The 17,228-nt window shown below is 56.9% G+C and overlaps 3 protein-coding genes across 7 annotated transcripts; all 3 read left to right on the top strand.

The window, feature by feature from the left end:
* Positions 1 to 313: 313 nt before the first annotated feature.
* SLC25A34 (solute carrier family 25 member 34) lies at positions 314 to 4,107 on the top strand. 4 transcript variants are annotated; one of them, XR_013185127.1, is made up of 7 exons: positions 400 to 1,372; positions 1,913 to 1,978; positions 2,315 to 2,467; positions 2,557 to 2,691; positions 2,775 to 2,992; positions 3,489 to 3,561; positions 4,043 to 4,107. XR_013185127.1 is itself a non-coding variant. In XM_077190377.1 (5 exons), the coding sequence occupies exons 1-5, from the start codon at positions 914 to 916 to the stop codon at positions 3,050 to 3,052; spliced, it is 996 nt and encodes a 331-aa protein (XP_077046492.1). In that variant the 5' UTR covers positions 331 to 913; the 3' UTR covers positions 3,053 to 3,054. The 4 variants fall into 4 exon arrangements, 3 of the variants coding, with proteins under 3 accessions (XP_077046493.1, XP_077046492.1, XP_054503884.1); XM_077190377.1 differs by lacking the exons at positions 3,489 to 3,561; positions 4,043 to 4,107 and having other exon boundaries at positions 331 to 1,372; positions 2,652 to 2,691; positions 2,775 to 3,054; XM_054647909.2 differs by lacking the exons at positions 3,489 to 3,561; positions 4,043 to 4,107 and having other exon boundaries at positions 401 to 1,372; positions 2,775 to 3,001.
* On the top strand, positions 2,927 to 8,920 carry TMEM82 (transmembrane protein 82). 2 transcript variants are annotated; one of them, XM_077190379.1, is made up of 7 exons: positions 2,927 to 2,992; positions 3,489 to 3,561; positions 4,043 to 4,214; positions 4,941 to 5,349; positions 6,051 to 6,238; positions 6,338 to 8,684; positions 8,789 to 8,920. In XM_077190379.1, exons 3-6 carry the CDS (start codon positions 4,074 to 4,076, stop codon positions 6,401 to 6,403), a joined length of 804 nt encoding a protein of 267 aa, XP_077046494.1. In that variant the 5' UTR covers positions 2,927 to 2,992; positions 3,489 to 3,561; positions 4,043 to 4,073; the 3' UTR covers positions 6,404 to 8,684; positions 8,789 to 8,920. The 2 variants fall into 2 exon arrangements, with proteins under 2 accessions (XP_077046494.1, XP_054503883.2); XM_054647908.2 differs by lacking the exon at positions 2,927 to 2,992 and adding an exon at positions 3,276 to 3,417.
* FBLIM1 (filamin binding LIM protein 1) lies at positions 8,789 to 16,513 on the top strand. Its single transcript, XM_054647929.2, has 8 exons — positions 8,789 to 8,929; positions 9,691 to 9,908; positions 10,268 to 10,401; positions 10,493 to 10,604; positions 10,693 to 10,862; positions 10,955 to 11,133; positions 11,228 to 11,345; positions 11,663 to 16,513. Exons 2-8 carry the CDS (start codon positions 9,716 to 9,718, stop codon positions 11,774 to 11,776), a joined length of 1,020 nt encoding a protein of 339 aa, XP_054503904.2. The 5' UTR covers positions 8,789 to 8,929; positions 9,691 to 9,715; the 3' UTR covers positions 11,777 to 16,513.
* Positions 16,514 to 17,228: the final 715 nt, after the last annotated feature.

The raw sequence follows: 17,228 nt of genomic DNA, 5'->3' as shown, positions 1-17,228 counted from the left end.
ATGAAAAGAGGGGAGGACGTGCACCTCGAGCTCCTCAACAGTGTTTACCCTGCGGTTGGACGCGTTTGTGGCTTCAACTGGGAACTGCCCATCCAGACACAGAGTCTTCATGCTTTGTCCTTGCTTACCCCTGGATCCAGGAGATCTAGTCCAGTCTAGAAGAGAAAGAAACAGCCATGGGGCCAGCCCCCAGCATCACCCACTGTCCCCGTAAACCCTCCTTGACTTCTGACACCGAAACGAAAGTGTTGGGGGATACCGGGACAGCCGCTGGCAGGGGAGGGGGCTGGGATACGGGGGGGTTCGCACCTCCTGCCCCTCAGTAACCACCGCAGTGCCTCGGCCATGGGGGTACCAGGGGGTCCCTGCGCAGCCCAAAATTAGGAATCCACGGCGGGGGGCGGGACACCGACATCCCCACCCCCCGCAGCGTTTTTCCGCGGGAAGCTCCAATTTCAAAGCCCCGGGAGAGGCGGGTGAGACCCTCTGCAAGTCCCCCCCGCGCCGCGGCCACAAGCGCAGCGAGTTTTCCAGTCCTCATCCTCCTCCCCAGGCTGGCTGGGGCGGGGGTGTGACTGCGTGCGCCCCCAAAATTCCTCTCCCTCCGTTTCTATTTCAATGTTACCGCCCTTTTTTTTGCCTGCTTTTCCCTATTTGCGCCGGGGCAGCACCATCACGTGAGACCGGGCCCGGCTGGACGCGGCTGCCGGGGGCGCGCCGGTGTCGGGGGGGGCCGGACACGCACCCCCAGCCCGACCTTTGCCCCACATCCCTTCCCCAAATTGGGGGCTGGATTGGGGGGGGGTTGGTTTGCAGGAGGCGGCGCTCGCTCGCTCTCGCTCCCCCTGGATTTTTTTCCCTGCGGTTGTTCGGGGAGGTGGAGCCTGGGGCCACCCCCGCGGGCAGGTGCCGGATGGCGGCGGGGACCCTCGCCCCCCGCCCTCCCGATTCCCTGCAGGAATTCCAGTACCCCCCCCAAAACAGCCCCCCCCCGGCCGGGGGGGTGCCCCCGGCCACCGACCTGGTGCTGGGGGCCACGGCCGGCTGCCTGGCCTGCTTCCTCACCAACCCGCTGGAGGTGGTGAAGACGCGGCTGCAGCTGCAGGGCGAGCTGCAGCCCCCGGGCACGTACCCCCGGCCCTACCGCGGGGTGCTGCGGGCGGCCGTGGCCGTGTGCCGGGCGGACGGGCTGCGGGGGCTGCAGAAGGGGCTGGCGGCCGGGCTGCTCTACCAGGGGCTCATGAACGGCGTCCGCTTCTACTGCTATTCCCACGCCGAGGACGCCGGCTGGACCGGGTATCCCGGCGGGACCGTGGCCGCCGGGGCCGTGGCCGGGGCGGTGGGAGCCATCGTGGGCAGCCCCGCGTACCTGGTGAGTGCTGCTCCGTCCCAAAGGCCATGGGGTGTGGAGGGGGGTGTTTTGGGCCCCCCCCCCAAAACGTTCGGCATCTTGGCTGCATCCTATAAACACTGGCTTGGTGCATTCTCTCTTCCCCCGCTTCGCTTCATCCCCCCCCCACCCCAAAATGTGGGGTTGCGCTGTGCATGCTCTCCCCCTGCTTTGTCCCCCAAATCCCCCTCAGGAAACCAGCAGATAACTCCCTCATAAGGAAATGACCCCAGAAGAAATTGTGGGGGTCCCCCCCCCCCCATTTTAGAGGGTTTACGCAGTTTTTTGGGGCTGCAGAGCTCCAGCAGTGGGTGTTTGCAGGGTCCCTTTGCCCTGGGAGAGAGGGGTAAAAGGAACGGGATTCAAAGTCTGGAGTTACCACTTGACTACTCAGCTGTGTCCCCCACGTCTGTCTGAGGGGCTGAAACTTCCCCTCAAAATCTGCCAAGAAAATGAGGGGACCACAGCCGGTCCCAGCGGGGCCATTGGAGGGGTTTGTCACCTGGCATTGTCCCCCCCAAGGTCAAGACCCACCTCCAAGCCCAGACACTGTCGGCCATGGCCGTGGGCCACCAGCACAACCATGAGGTGAGTGGGGACAGGGTTGGGGTGGGGGGACACAGAGGGTTCGGTGGCACCTTGTCCGTGCACGCTCCGGGCCCCAGCGGGGACCGTGCTATTTTGGTCAGCAGGAATTTAAAGCTGTTGTTTGGCTGCTTGGCCCCGTAATGATGCTAAAAATAACAGTGCGAGAACAGAGGGGGTGTGACAGGCACGTGGGGCTGCGATACCGAATCCGGAGAACCCAGACCCCCTGAGATCTCTCCAAAGCCAATAGTGGCTCCGCGTGGGGTGGGATATTTTGCCAGGTGCGATGCACCATTCCCATTTTTCCCGTTTTCCCCAATTTCCTCTCTTCCCCAGAGCATCTCCGGCGCTTTCAAGAGCATCTACCAGCAGCACGGGGTGGTGGGGCTGTGGCGGGGCGTGACGGGCGCCGTGCCCCGCGTGGCCGTGGGCTCGGCCGTGCAGCTCGCCACCTTCGCCTCGGCCAAGGACTGGGTCTGCGAGCGCCAGGTGAGCGGGACGTGTGCGGATCCGGCCGCCAGCGGCCCCCCGTGCTCCCTCTCATTGTTGGGAAGAGCTGATGCCGGCGCTTCCCGCAGTGGTTCAGGAAGGGCAGCTGGGCGGCGGTGCTGGCGGGGGGCATGGTGAGTGGTGTGGCTGTGGCTGTGACAATGACACCTTTTGACGTGATCAGCACGCGTCTCTACAACCAGCCGGTGGACGCCGACGGCACGGTAAGGCCATCCCGGATACGGCACGGGGCACACGCGGCTTTTCCCATCCGGCAGGGGGGCAGAGCTGGCTCCTCTCTCCCCAGGGCAAGCTCTACCGAGGTTTTTTGGATTGTATCCTGCAAATCTCCAGCAAAGAGGGGCTGCTGGGCTTGTACAAGGGCATCGGCGCCGTCTACCTCCGCCTCGGCCCCCACACTGTCCTCAGCCTCTTCTTTTGGGACAAGCTCAGGAACATGGTTCAGCACTAGCAGCCCCCAGGGCTGTAGGACAGACTCCTGCCACCACCGATGTTAATAAAGAGGTTTTTCTATTTTTGGTGTTGTCTTGGGGTCTTTGGGGTGGTACAGATGGGGGGGGCTAGGACTGAAATGCTGCGATGCCTCAGGGTGGAGAGGAGAATGGCAGTGCCGGCATGAGGGGAGGTTACAGGTGCTGGTTGTCCCTGACCCCCTCCATGTGCATCACATCCCTCTTCTCCTAATTTTCACCTCCACGGGGCAGCTGGAGCTCATCCCGTCTGGCCGGAGCTCCAGCTGCCCTGGCTTGCCCCAGTAATGATTTACCAGCCGGGGGGAGCCACTCCCCGCCTCCACCCCGCGGACCTTGGAGCCGGGGCCTGGCTCTGCTGTGGCTCCTCTCCATAGAAAATGTTTTCCCTGGGGTCCTGGCTCCCGGCGCTGCCCGGGCTGGCGTGGGGCTGGGCGCTGCTGGATGCGCTCCTGCAAGGTGAGATCCCCGAGCGTGGCCTGGGGACAGCCCAGGGGACACCAGTGACCCACTGCTGCCTTTCCCCGCAGGGCTGGTGGGTGCCTGCGCCGTCTCGGTGCTCTGCAGCCTCCTGAAGGTTTATCTCTACATCCAGTGTGCAAAGTAAGCGCCAGCCCTTTGTCCCCTCTGGGGGGGAAGGTTGTTTTTGGGGATCTGATTTTGGGATCTGCTGTTGGGCCGTGGCTCTTGGCACTGAGGGGTGCAGGGCAGGGACTGCAGCCTCTGCTGCACAGCACAGAGGGGGATGTCACTAAGGCTTGTCACCCCATTTTGGTGTATGGGGCCCATGTGGGGTGTCCTGGGTGTCTGTAAGGGGGTATATGGTACATTCTGGGGGTGAACAGGGGTATGTGGGGTGTCCTGGGGGTCTGTAGGGGGTGTGTGTATATATCCTGGGTGTACACAGAGGGTACTGGGCTGTACAGACGGTACATGGGATGTCCTGGGGGTACCTGGGTGCTCTGGGTCTGTATCGGGGGTACATGGGATGTACTAGGGCTGTACATATACATGAAGCCACTGCATGCTTGGTGTCCCCGTGCTGGGGCTGCGGGGGTCCCAGTGTCCCCCCTGCTGTCCCCAGTAACCCCGAGAGGCAGGCGGAGAAGGAGGCGATGGCGGCGCGGCGGCCGCTGCTGGAGCCGCTGCAGGTGCTGGTGCTGACGGCTGTCCTGGCCCTGGTGGGCTCCCGTGTGGCTGCCCTGGTGGTGCTGGAGTTCTCCCTGCGCGCCGTCTCCACCATCCTCTCCCTCAAGGTGAGACAGCATGGGGGAAACTGAGGCACCGTGGGGTATGGTGTGGATGGAGCTGGAAACTGGGGGCTGGTTCAGCACCCACAGGGGGTGGAGGGGCTGTGGGTGCAGGGGGCCATGGGTCCCTCTGCACCTCAGCCGGGTGTCCCCAGGTGGGCAAGAGGCCCCTGGCTGGTCCCCCAGGGCAGTGCCTGTCCCCTGTGCTGGCACTGCTGGGACACCTCCAGTTCTGGGACCTCCAAGGCGAGGACACTGAGGGGCTGGAGCGTATCCAGAGATAGAAACAGAGCTGGGGAAAGGGGCTGGAGCACCAGGAGGGGCTGAGGAGCTGAGAAAAGGGCTCAGCCTGGAGAAAAGGAGGCTCAGGGGGCCCTTTTGGCTCTGCACAACTCCCCGACATGAGGGGACAGCTGAGGGCGTCGGGCTCTGCTCCCAAGAAATAGGGACAGGAGAAGAGGGAACAGCTTCAGGCTGAGCCAGGTAAGGTTTAGATTGGATATTGGGAAAAATCCTTCATGGGAAGGGTGCTCAGGCACTGGCACAGGCTACCTAGGGCAGTGCTGGAGTCATGGCCCGGGAAGGGTTCAACAAGTGTTTGGATGAGGCACTTGGGGACACGATTAGAGGTGAACTCGGCAGTGCTGGGGGAACGGTTGGGCTCGTTATCTTGGAGGTCTTTTGCAGCCTCACCCATTCCACGATTCCATGACCCCCTCCTCTGCTCTGCAGGGCGCCCACAGCAGCCAGCTCTACCTGCTGTGCCAGTACTCTCTGGGTTGCGGGGTGTCCTGCGGCCTCAGCTTCCTGCTGGAGGGGGCTCCGCACCGCAGCTGGAACCTGGCGCTGGCGGCGGGGCTGGCGGGGCTGCTGGCGCTGCACGCCCGGCGCCTGGCCCGCCACGTCTGCGCCCTGTACGAGCTGCACAGCCGGCAGCGCTACTGCGGTGTCTGCATCCTGCTGCTGGCCGCGGGGCACGGCATCCCGCGCCTGCTGCGCAACGCCCTGGCCGTCACCTTCGCCGTGGCCGACCTGGCCGCCGTGGAGCTCATCAACCGCGATTTCCTCTCCACGGGCGAGGCCGTGCGCTTCTGGACCCCGCTGAGCATCTGCTACACCCTGCTGGTCGTCTACATGCAGGGTGGGTGGGGATGCCCCAGCTCGGGGGGCTCTGGGGGGCGTGTGGGGTGTGTTGGGGGTGCAATGGGGGGTGTGTGGGGCCACTCGGGGCCACCTGGGGCTGTATAGGGGCAGATGGGGGGGTCCTGGGGCTGTATGCAGAGTATATGGGGTGTGCAGGGGTGTCCTGAGGCTGTACAGGTGGTATATGTGGTACATTCTGGGGGTGTATAGGGGTATGTGGGGTGTCCTGGGGGGTCTGTAAGGGGGTATATGGTACATTCTGGGGGTGTATAGGGGTATGTGGGGTGTCCTGGGGGGTCTGTAAGGGGTGTATGGTACATTCTGGGGGTGTATAGGGGTATGTGGGGTGTCCTGGGGGGTCTGTAGGGGGTATATGGTACATTCTGGGGGTGTATATGGGCCATATGGGGTGTCCTGGGGGTCTGTAAGGGGGTATATGGTACATTCTGGAGATATAGGGGGTGTCCAGGGGGTCTGTAGGGGGTGTGTATGTATATCCCAGTTGTACACAGAGGGTACTGGGGTGTACAGAGGGTACGTGGGATGCCCTGGGGGTACCTGAGGTGCTTGTGGGTCTGTATAGGGGGTACATGGGGTGTATAGGGGCTACATGGGCTATACGTGAAGCCGCCGCATGCTTGGTGTCCCCGTGCTGGGGCTGCGGGGGTCCCAGTGTCCCCCAATGCTGTGTCCTCGCAGAGGAGTCCCGGCACAGCACCGGCAGGGGGGCGGCGTTCCGGACCGTGGTGATGCGGATGGGCGGCCTCTTCATCCTCCTCCTCACCGTGGGCCGATGGACCGACATCCTGCACGTCTTCGTGTCGCTGCTGGGGGAGCTCTGGTGCCTGCTGCACTCCGGGGTGCTGCTGGAGTCCTGCTGCAGGCAGGTGAGAGGGGGACAGCCCCGTGCCACGCGGGGTGAGGCTGGGGGCAGCCCCAGGGCCACCCTGAGAGGCCTTTGGGCTCCTCTCTCCCGTCCCGCACAGGATTTTGCCCAGCAGCCTCGCCTGGATCGCCTGGCAGGATCCGGATCGGGGGAGACGTCTCGATGAGCCGCGGGGTGGAACCGGACAGCAGAAACTCAGGGTGGCGTCGCTGGGCACCCCAGAATCCCCCACCACAGATCCCCCATGGGGACTAAGGAAAAAAGGGCTCCTGGACGGCGTCCAACCCCAAAAAGGGCTCCTGGAAGGCATCCAACCCATCCCGTGGGATGGAGGAGGTCGGGGGGAAGGCTCGCGTTGCCCCTGGTTTTTGGGGGGACTCTGCGAGGTTGCAGCACTGCTGGGGTTTGTCCTCTGGTCCCAGTGGGATTGCAGGCTGCTGATGGATGTCCCGTCGTTGCTGGCAGCTGGGCCACACTGTCAGGGGCCTCCAGGGGTTATAAATCTCAGAAAATAAAGGTGTTTTTTTTTCCAGCAAAATCCATGGGCAGAGCAAGCTGGGGTCCCATTGTGCTGGAAAGGCACTTGGGATGGTGGCGGTGCAGACTTTTGAGGGAGGTGGGTAGAATTCCTCCTTGGGAAGGGAAACTGAGGCACGGAGTGGGGTGACCCTCTGGCTGTGCCTCAGTTTCCCCCTGCCTGCAGCCCGTTGTGCTGTGCCAGGGGACAACAGGCCCTGTGAAGGTGGGGTGCACTTTGGGGAGGGGGGTTCTGGCTGCCTGGGCACGGACCCCCAATGCAGAGGGGAGCAGGAGGGGTCTGGGGGTGTTCGGAGCACTGAGGGCTCTGTAGGGGTTTATGGGGCATGCTGGGGCTCCAGGGGGGCACATGGGTGTCCTGGGGGTGCACAGAAGAAGTATGGGGCATTTTGGGCATGGAGCTGAATGGGGGTAACTGGGGCTGTATTGGAGGAGAGGGGTTATCCTGGGGGTATATGGAGATATTTCAGCTGTATTGGGGTACACAGGCACCCCGGGGGTGTATGGGGGGCTCCCGGGGCACACCTTGGGGTTGGGTGCCCTGAGGGTGTGGGGGGCTCTCGGGGGCTCCATGGGAAAACCTGGGAGGGGGCAATCCCAGAGCATATGGAGCACCCACGAAGCGCTTTGGGGAGCGCGGGGCCGTCGGGGGGTGAATGGGGCACCCTAAGGACATGCCCCCCTCTTCCTCCGCCCGGGGCTGTGGGGCAGGCAGGGGGGAGGAGGAAGAGAGGTGGAAGAGGAGGAGGAGGAGGGAGGAAGGGGCGGTGATGCCGGGCGGCTCTGCCTTCCCGCTGCCCCCGCCGCGCCCGCGGAGCGCACGGAGGGACCCGCAGCGGCTCCCCAGGTAGGGGACAGGGACGGGGACAGGGTCACCCCCCGAGAGGCTGCAGGGCCACCTCCGGGCAGGCGACACCGCTCCCCCCCGGCAGAGAACCTCGCCCGCAAGGTACGAACCCCCCAGGTAGGGGACAGCAGCCACCCTCAGGTAGGGACCGCCCCAGGTGTGGGATTGGGATCCCTCTCCCAGGAGGGGACAGGGGACACCCCAATATGGGACACAGGATCCCCCATGTGATGGGATAAGGACCGCACTCATCCTGGGATGAGACAGGGGGGCCAAGAGCCACCCCCAAGGAGGGGACTGGGGACTCTCCCAGGGAGGGGATGGGGGCTCCCAGACAGGGGACACGGTGGGGCCGCGGCTCCACAGGGGACAGGGCACTGCCAGGCAGGGCACAGGGAGCTGTGGGGCTGCACGGTGGGACACAGGGGATGCCGGGGGGGCTGCAAGGCCACCCCCAGGTGAGGGACAAGAGGACAGTGGGACCACTCGGGGTGGGACACCAAGCGTTGTGTACCCCCATCCCATCCCTTTTTCCTTGGGCATCCTCAGAGCACCCTCTGAGAGGTCCCTGGGGTAGGGGACAGAGTTGAGGTGCAGCTCTAGAGGGCTGTATCCCATCCTAGTTTTGGGGCTTGTGGGGATACCCCATAAGTGGCCCTGTTCCCTCAATCCCACCTGAGTTTCCACCTTAGGAGATTTCAGGGAAACCAGGGAGGTTCCCTTCCAGTGTGGCCTCTGCCACCCCAAACCAGGATGGAGCTGCATGGGGAAGGGGGACCCCCATTAATGCCCCCCTCGAGCCTCGGCCACCCCGATGGCCCTGGACGGGGGGGCTCTGGGCTCTGGGGGTGCCACCACGGGGCCGCCGGGATCCCGTCAGCCCCGGCACAAAGAGGAATGCGATGAGCACATGGTTCCCATTAACCCCGGAGAATATTTTTTTTTTCTTTTTTAGGTTGTTTTTTTCTTCTTCTTTTTTTTTTTTTTTAATGGTTGTTCTTTTCTTTTCCCCCCAGTTTTCCGCAGCTCTGCTGGGGAGGAGGAAAAGCGGTGGCTCCGGCGGGTGAGGAGCTGGGCAAGGCCGGTAGCCGGCGGGGAGGGAGGGAAAGAGGGAGCCAAGTGCTCCGGGTTCTTTTTCCTCTTTAATCCCTTCCCTGCTTGAGTCAGAGGCTGAAATCACCGGCAGGAACATCGCGAAGCTTTTCGCCCACCTCGGGGAGTCTGTCTGCCCCACAAAGAATGTGCTGACCCCCGTGAGTGGGATTTTGGGGGAGCAGAGCCGCATGAGACCGGGAACTCATCACACAGGTATTTTTCAAGCTGCTGATTCACCTCAGGGATGAATTCTGCTTCACCAACACAGCACCCTGACTAAAGCCTCAGGGTTCCTCCCCGCAATCTACTCCATTTGGGAAGGGGAAGCTTCGCCCCAGCTGCTTTTCCCCTTGGGAAGTTGGATAAACAGCTCTTTTCCTTCCTGAGCAGGGTTTCTCGGGGTCGGGTGCATCCTGCCTGGGCTGCCGGGTGCTGCTCAGGGGACATGTCAGTGTCAGGGACGTGGTAATTCACAGCACCACGCCTCAGTTTTCCCACCTGGAAAAATGAAAGGGGGGATGTGCAGAGCTGGAATTGATTGGCAGGGAATTGGGGGTAAGGAGAGAGGGAGCGGGGATGTAGAAAGATTTCAATAAAGGGGTTGCAAAAGCAAAATCCTATAGCAGCTCTGTGTTTTAAAAGGAAAGGTGGGTACTTCCTGCTGCTCATGGGGAATTTAGTCCCAGGTGGGTGGGAGCAATAAGAGGAAATACAGGGGATGCAAATACTTATGAAAAGGTGGGATTTGGCCACAGAGGTGTGAAAATGGACGCTATCAGCTGCTGCCTCGCCAGGACTCTGTACCCTGTGTCCTCCCAGGCATGAGACCATTTATTGCTGTGACGTGGGAGGGGACACTGGTTCCTTCTCCCTTTCCGGGAGGAGGGAGCGAGTTGATGCTGAAGGGCAGCACGGCTGCAGGAGCTGCCAGTGTGCCTGCGAGTTTTACTCTCTTTCTTTCTTATTTTCCCTAGAATCAACCCCTCATCCGGCCCTTCCATGGCTTCAGCGATGTTGCCAGGGAAAGCAGAGAAAAGAATCGCTTCATCCATCTTCATCACCCTCGTGCCACCACAGAGGGACGTGGCCACCAAGGAGAAAACCCAGCGAGAGCCACAGCCAGGGGGTGCCGGGGTCCCTGGCACCCACCAGCCCCAGATCCTGCTGTCACCCCCCCAGTTACCCAGCGGAGGTGAGGGGCATCCATGGGGGGCTGGAGCGGTGTGGAAGGATGGTGATGGGGCTGAGGAGGCTGTGGAGATGCTTTGCTGAAGGTTGTGCATGCAGAAGGGGGATGTGGGGGTATTTTATGGGGGGCTATTCCCCACATCCTTGCACACATCCCCGCATGGATCCGGCTCCTGGGGACGGGCTCTGTTTGCTCTCCATTGCTGGGTGCTTATCGTGCTGTTTGTCCCCTCCTGCTTCGATGGCGTTTGCTTTTGGGGCAGGTCAGCGAGCGCTGCTGCGAAGCTGTTGGGGTGTTATTGTGATGGGGTGTTACTGGACATTATTGATCCCCTAAACCCCCACATCTGTCTGTTGCTGCAGAAACCCACACGGTGGCCCCTGTACCTGCATCCCCACCAGTCCTGCCCCTCTCTGAAGTGCCCCAGCCTTTGTCCATGGAGCCGCTGAGTCTGGCACTGCAGCAACTGGACCTTGCAGCACCCACCACCCTCCAGGTGAGGATAACAGCGTGCAGTCCCCCCAGTGCCTCAGTTTCCCCACCTGCAGGGTATAACTAACGTGGCTTTTCCCTTCCCCGCTTGCCAGGCCCCTTCCACCTTCCCTGCTGAATTGGAGCCACCCACATTTTCCCAGGAGCAAGCAGGCAAGCGGGAGTGGCAGGATGTGAATGGGGACCCGGGGAGGGACAGCTCCAGAGGTAAGGGAGACCCAGCTGTGCATGGGCTCATCCCCACTTAGGGAAACTGAGGCACACAGCTCCCAGCCGCTCTCCCTGCTTCTTGCAGACATCTGTGCCTTCTGCCACAAAGCGCTGGGGCCCCGGGAGCCGACGGTGGAGGCGATGCGGAAGCAGTACCACCCTGCCTGCTTCACCTGCCGCACGTGCCGCCGACTGCTGGCTGGGCAGCGCTACTTCCAGAGAGACGGGTGCCCCACGTGTGACACCTGCTTCCAGGTACCCATCCTCCTTCAGGGAAAACCGGCACCCTTGGAACACCCCTTAGGGCGTGGGCTGCTGTCTCACGGCATGTGTTCCCTAAATTCCAGGCCACGCTGGAGAAATGTGCCAAGTGCCAGGGGCTGATCACGGAGCACATTGTCCGTGCCCTGGGCAAGGGTTTCCACCCCAGCTGCTTCTCCTGCACTGCCTGTGGCCGGGCTATCGGCACTGAGAGCTTTGCTGTGGACGAGCAGGGTGATGTGTACTGCGTGCCCGACTACTACAGGTTGGCCATGGGGGAGGGTGTCCCGCACTGGGAGCTGGGTTTGGCTCGTCCCCGTCACCCCACAGGGCTCACGCCACCCCTTGGCTCCCATCAGGAAATACGCCGCGGTGTGCAGCGCCTGCGAGCGCCCCATTGTCCCCCATGAGGATGAGGACACCTACAAGATCGAGTGCCTGGGACGCAGCTTCCACGAGAGCTGTTACCGCTGTGAGGTACGGCCCCAGGGAATGGGGGGCCCCCAAGGCCAAGGGGGTGGCACTGAACTTAGCTGAGCAGGGACACAGGGATGGCAGCACCACAGCTGGTTTTTAGCCCCCAGTGTATCTTACAGGTAATGGGGGAGGGAGAAAAAAAAATAAATTGGGTGGTGGTGGTGATGATTATGTGTTTGGAGAACTTCTTCAGCTTTGCATGCTTTTGATGTAGTTTGTCACTTTTTTGGAGTGCTGGTAGGTTTTGCAGGGAAAAGAGGATGTAACACACACAGGGACCCCTAAAAGGTGGCTTCCTTTTCCCCTCTTGCCCCCAGAGCTGCAGGATGCCCCTGTCGCCAGAGCTGACAGAGAACGGGTGCTACCCCCTGGACGACCACCTCCTCTGCAAGTCCTGCCACATCCACTGGCGCAACGAGTCGTCCTGCTGAGACCCTGCAGCTCATCAACCCCTTCCAGTGCCAGGCACCAAAACGAGGGTGCCCCCAGTGGGAAGCACCCCATGGCTGACCCTGGGTGCCTGCTGCACCCCCAAGTTACTGCAGAACTTGGTTTTCATCACCAAAATGTCCCCAGGACCCTGACCCAGTGGGTTGGCAGGGTGTAGAATTGTGGATATGTCCCAGCACAACTCTGCGCTCATGATAAATATAAAATGCCCTGACAGAGCAGCAATGAGGAATGGAGGGTTTATTCCTTATTTCTTTTTTTAAACTCCTTTTTCCAAAGGCCAGTTTGGTTTTCTTGGGTAGTTTTTCTTTCTTCTCAAGCTTCCTTGGGGTTTCACTGAAATGTTTCTCTCTGTGGAGAGCGGGCACTGATTTAGTTACTCGCAGTTAAATAAAACCCCAAGTTTAAAAACTCTCATTCCTTTCATCCACCCTGCATTCCAAACCTATCAAATCCAAGTCTAAAAATAAGGAAAAAAAGCCAGTTTTGGATTTTCTAGGCGTGGTGAGAGTTAGTCCATAACTAAGGTCTATAAAAGTTGATTTTAGGGTGTAGCGATGTGGGAGATGCTGCTGTCACCCGGGAGAGAGCCGAGTGTTGTTTTTTGGGAGTGGATATGGGATCTGGCGATGTTTTGTGGTGTTGATAAAAGGGGTTTTGGTGTGGTTTGGGGTTTTTTTTGCTGACTATCTATCCCGGAGCCGGCAGAGGGCAGCCGGAGCACAGATTCCTCCATCAGGCAGCAAAACTCCAGCTAAAAGCATCCCGCAGGGCCGGGACGCTGGGAAAGACGGACAGCCCCCTTTCTGCATATTATCCAAGATTATATCGCTCTGCCAGTGGAAGCTTTTTGATCTCCTCTCAGTCCAGGCCTCAAACCAGCAGAAATTAGACCATTTCTCTGCGTGCCCAACATCTGCACAACCGATGTTGCCGGTGCTTAGTGGTTTTGTTTGCGAGGGCGTTGCAAACCAGGCGGAGAAACTTTTAAACTTTCTTTTTAACCGAAAGTGTTTAAAAAGCCACAAATCAAGAGCAGAAAATAGCATGTGAGATGATGTTTAATGCTTTCCTGATGGAAAATGGGAGCTGTAAACAAAGAAAGCAACCACCAGACCAGCAGCTCCTGGATCACATACAGCATCTCCGGCGCGTGCTGCGTTTATGAGTGAAGGGGTTAATGATGGTTAATTAATCGCATCAATAACTATTTCCTGATGACTCTTCCCTGTCTACAAAGCTGATTACTCAGTGTTTGTTAATGAGCATCTCCAGGCCATCAATCAGGTGACAATTTGTTTTAAAGGTATTTATAAATAAGTTGTGGTTTGTCCTGGTCACGTAAGTTGGTGGCTTTGGGTCTGGCTGGGTGGGAACTCCTTGTCCCATGCCAAGGAATTCCTGTGCTCCAAGTCAGCTCTCACTTTCCAAAGCTTCTTGCACTGTGAGGAAAATCTGGCATCAAAATGATGCTAAAAAAGTAAAAGGATGTGGCAGTGGCCAAAGGGAGCAGGAAAAAGAAGGCCCGGAGGGCAAAGAGCTGCTTGCTTTTTGTAATACAGATATTTTTCCACTCAAGGTTTTTTGGGAGGATGGAAGTGCAATGCTGAGTGGTGTTTTGGATGTGTTATTCCAAGTTGCACTACCCTTCCACAGAGGAATGGTGGGAAGGAGTTGGGTATTTCCCCCTTGGAGCCTTCCAGGATGGGCTGTTGGCACTGGGACTGCAGAATTTTTGGCTGGAGACAGGCAGGGAAATGCTTTTATTTACAGGCAGCCTTGGAGAAGGTCCTGGAAAGCAAGGAGAAAGGAAAGGCACTGCTGGAGAGTTTGGCAGCATGGTGAAGGGATGTGTTGTGGTCAGATTTGACATTATATTTCAGGAGTGGAGGGTGACAAGGGACAGGGATACATGGACACAGGTAAGAGGACAAAAAGGTTGATTTAAGGCATCTTCTTCCCAGATGAGGCGTGGGGAGCATTGTGCCTGAAAAGCACAGCCCCGTGTTTTCCCTTGGGAGGAGCTCGAGGAATTCTGAGCCGCATGCAGGAGATCCTGCAGGAGCTGGATCCTGTCCCACTGCCGAGCAAAGCCAGATCGGCTGCAGGGGCTCAGCCTGTCCTTGGGCTCCTCACCCCGTGACAAACACTTCTGCAAGCACCCAGGTCTGCAGAAATAACCCAACCGTACATCCTGCCTTGAACAGGAACATTTTGGGGGGCTGGGCCCACCTTGGACCACCCAGGTGTAAACCCCACTCCAAGTCCCTCCTCTTGTCCCTGTGGCAGTGGCAAAGGGCAGAAAGGATGGCAGCGTTCCGGATGGCTCCAGCCCTTCCCTTGGCTGCTGCAATCAGCTCTTGCAATCCCTCTTGGCAGGCTGAGGAGAGCGGGAAGGACCTGGCTGCCTTCCAAGGAGCAGCAAATGCAAATATTTCCTCACTTCGGGCTGGGTGCGGCCGGCGGATAAAATTTCCTTGGGCTTTCCCAGTGAAGGCATCTGATCTCTCCTTCTGCTGCGAGGCCAACTTGCTCCCAGGAATGCAACCGTGTGTCCCATAAAAAAAGCCTAAAGGTTATCTTTTTACAACTCAAAGGACTGCCTGGTTTTTAAAAAGAGGTTTTAAATTGAAGGAGGAGCTGCCAGGCACAGCTTGTAGTGGTTTTGAATCAGTAGTTAAAGTGTTGCTTCATGGGAAAAAAACCAAACCAACCTTTTTGCAGGTTTCTTTGGAAAATGGAAGATTTGTAGTGTGGTGCAAGGATAGTGGGATGATAAAGGGGCTGGAAAAGGTGCTGAGAGCAAGACTGGGTGCTGGAGATGGTTTTTCTCAAATAAGATAGAAAGAGCTGCAGGAAAACGGGTGTTTTTTCCTTTGGATCCCAGGTTAATGGCAGTGCCATCCCAGCCAGCTCCCTGCAGCGTTGTTCTTCCCCACAGAGCATTCAGACCTATTTTCTATACATGCCTTTGACACAGCCTAAAAAAAAATTATATTTCTTAAATGAGAAGTGGTCTGATCCTGCTGATTCTGGGAGAGACAAAAACCAGCAGGGATTACACAGGGAACAGCCCAAGCATGGATTTCTTCAGGTCATGCAGCACAGGTGAGATATGTATTAAATTTAAAAAAAAAGAAAGAAAAAAAAAAGCTGTATGCTAATATTCTCATTTATCCCCAGTTTTCCTGGCAAAACTGAACCACCCACTGCCACAACGTAGTTTTAAAACATTGATTTTGACAGCATGAGGGGAAAGGGATGAGGCAAGTGCGCAAGTGCGTTACCAGGCTGTGAGTGCTATACTGGCTTCTTTATAAAATAAAGGACAAAAAGCCCAACCCACCCTATTTCTATGAACAGACGCAGAGCACACACTTGCAAGCAGGATTTTGCTATTTCATATCCCAGATTTTCTTCATCGTATCAGTGATTACAGCATCCTGCAGCCCTATTTCCTGAAAATTACCAATTTTCACCCAGATTTGGCTTTGAGTGGTTTAAGTTATATCTTTATTTTGATGAAATGTCCAGTAAAGCAGTGTGAGTGAGGTGTTTTATTGAAATAAAAACATGGATCTTTTTCGAAGAGGTTATCCCCTTTGTCAAGGCGGATTATTGAGGTCAGGGATTTATCACTGGGGGAAAAAAGTGGAGAAGGAAGGGAAATAAATATGGGTATAATAATATATACATTAATTCTCCGTGCTGCTAAACTTTTCCTCACAGCCAAGATGGGGAATATGCTTTAATCTCCTTTATTGGATTGCTTCATCTGATTATGTTGGTTTTTTATTTTATTGTTTGCTTGTTTTTTTGCTGAAGCGATGGGGCTCTAGGCGGGGAGTTAAGCACGAAGTGTTTCCTGAGGAAAAAGAGAAACCCCTGAAGAAAAAAAAAAAGATAAAATGAGGAGGGAAAAGAGGGTTTGGGGTGACAAAAGGCGGCGCCGGCCGGGGCTGCCCCTCACGGCCCCTCAGGCGCTGCCCCCCCGTGCTCGCTTCACAAAATGGCCGCCCGGCGGGGCCGCGGGAGCGGCTCTGAGGCGACAAAATGGCGGCGGGCGGAGAGCGGGGGGAAGGACGGGCGAGGAGCGGTGTGGGCACAGCGGAGGGCTCTGATCCTGTGGGAATCCCCTCCGGGCGGGCGGCGAAAGCGCTGCGGGTGAAACCTGACCTTCTTCTTATCCCCCCTCCCTCCTGCCCTTTTCTCCTCGCCGCATTTGCGAAAGGATGTGAAAGTGGCCAGAAATGCGCATTTTTATTCGGCCATGGCGGAGCCCCCGGGTTCTCCCCTCACCTCAGCTCGCCCCCGCGCCCCCAATTATAACCCTAAAATGTTATTTTTTTTCTCTCACAGCTGAGCGGTTTTGGCCCTGTATTGCGCTTTCCACGTGCCCCCCCACCCCTCCCTTCATCATCACCACACACACCCCCAAGGTGGGTAGTTTTATGCCTAATTCTTCGCTTTTCCACCACTTTTCTCCTTCACAGGGATTGAAGCCGCCATCTCCCGGTCTCCTCACGGCATGGAAAATCCCCAAAAGTGCTTAAGGAAAAAAAAAAACAACCAAACACCAAAAAAAAAGTCCCAAACGCATGAGGATTGATTTATCATCGCAGCCGGAGTGGTATGGAAAGAAGCCATCGCTGCTCGCCTGCTCCCCACGACAGCTCGCCCGCCATTCGCTTAATTAAAATCATATATTGGTGTGATCAGACGTGGTAATACCATTAAAAAACCCCAAATCCCGTAACATCCACACGCTCGTTGTTGGAGGCTGTAGCCAAGGTACCATACTTTTTTTTTTTTTTCCTTTTTTTTTTTTTTTTGTTTGGTTTGGGGTTTTTTTGTTGTTTTAAATATTCTTTTAATGTTGCCTTACCCTTTTGTCCTGCATCAGAGTGTTGTTACAGGCTATAACATTACCTCTTAATTCTTAAAAGCTACGTACCTAAAAATACTGCTTTTTTCCATAGAATTGCAGATTTAGGCCCCTACAGATGCTCTTTTATTTCTACAGATACAGACATACTTGTATATATTTATTAAATATAAATATATAAATACTGCTATATATTTAATATTTTTATATACATATGACCTTTTCCCAGGGACTATTGAAAATATAAAATAAGCCCACACACCTAAAAACTATAATTTAATTATATATAATCACTATAACTTTGGCCCAATATATCTTTGATTTTATATATATATATATTACCTTTGTTTTCCTCCATTGGTTTCCTACTACAATGTGTCCTAAAAGCAGGAGAAAAAATGCCATCAAAGATAAAAATAAAAAAGGAAAAAAATAACAAAAACCAACCCATCTCTTTTTTTACAGTCCATGATGGAAGTTTATGCCTGAATGTTTTATTTGTTCCACAGAGATGTAGATTTTCCTTGGGAGATTTGGGAGGATGATTT

The sequence above is a fragment of the Agelaius phoeniceus genome, chromosome 24, assembly GCF_051311805.1.
Source record: "Agelaius phoeniceus isolate bAgePho1 chromosome 24, bAgePho1.hap1, whole genome shotgun sequence".
NCBI classification, from domain to species: domain Eukaryota; kingdom Metazoa; phylum Chordata; class Aves; order Passeriformes; family Icteridae; genus Agelaius; species Agelaius phoeniceus.
Note: the sequence above shows the minus strand (reverse complement) of the source record. Positions and strands in the feature narration are given on the sequence as shown.

What these genes read in the sequence shown, in the direction of transcription:
- SLC25A34 (XM_077190377.1), top strand. Translation starts at nt 914, where the DNA reads ATGGCGGCGGGGACCCTCGCCCCCCGCCCTCCCGATTCCCTGCAGGAA. An exon ending in GCCACCAGCACAACCATGAG is followed by an intron (nt 1,979 to 2,314) that starts GTGAGTGGGGAC and finishes TCTCTTCCCCAG; the next exon opens with AGCATCTCCGGCGCTTTCAA. An exon ending in CGGTGGACGCCGACGGCACG is followed by an intron (nt 2,692 to 2,774) that starts GTAAGGCCATCC and finishes CTCTCTCCCCAG; the next exon opens with GGCAAGCTCTACCGAGGTTT.
- TMEM82 (XM_054647908.2), top strand. Translation starts at nt 3,339, where the DNA reads ATGTTTTCCCTGGGGTCCTGGCTCCCGGCGCTGCCCGGGCTGGCGTGG. An exon ending in CTCTACATCCAGTGTGCAAA is followed by an intron (nt 3,562 to 4,042) that starts GTAAGCGCCAGC and finishes TGCTGTCCCCAG; the next exon opens with TAACCCCGAGAGGCAGGCGG. An exon ending in CCACCATCCTCTCCCTCAAG is followed by an intron (nt 4,215 to 4,940) that starts GTGAGACAGCAT and finishes TCTGCTCTGCAG; the next exon opens with GGCGCCCACAGCAGCCAGCT.
- FBLIM1 (XM_054647929.2), top strand. Translation starts at nt 9,716, where the DNA reads ATGGCTTCAGCGATGTTGCCAGGGAAAGCAGAGAAAAGAATCGCTTCA. An exon ending in CCCCCAGTTACCCAGCGGAG is followed by an intron (nt 9,909 to 10,267) that starts GTGAGGGGCATC and finishes CTGTTGCTGCAG; the next exon opens with AAACCCACACGGTGGCCCCT. An exon ending in CAGCACCCACCACCCTCCAG is followed by an intron (nt 10,402 to 10,492) that starts GTGAGGATAACA and finishes CCCGCTTGCCAG; the next exon opens with GCCCCTTCCACCTTCCCTGC.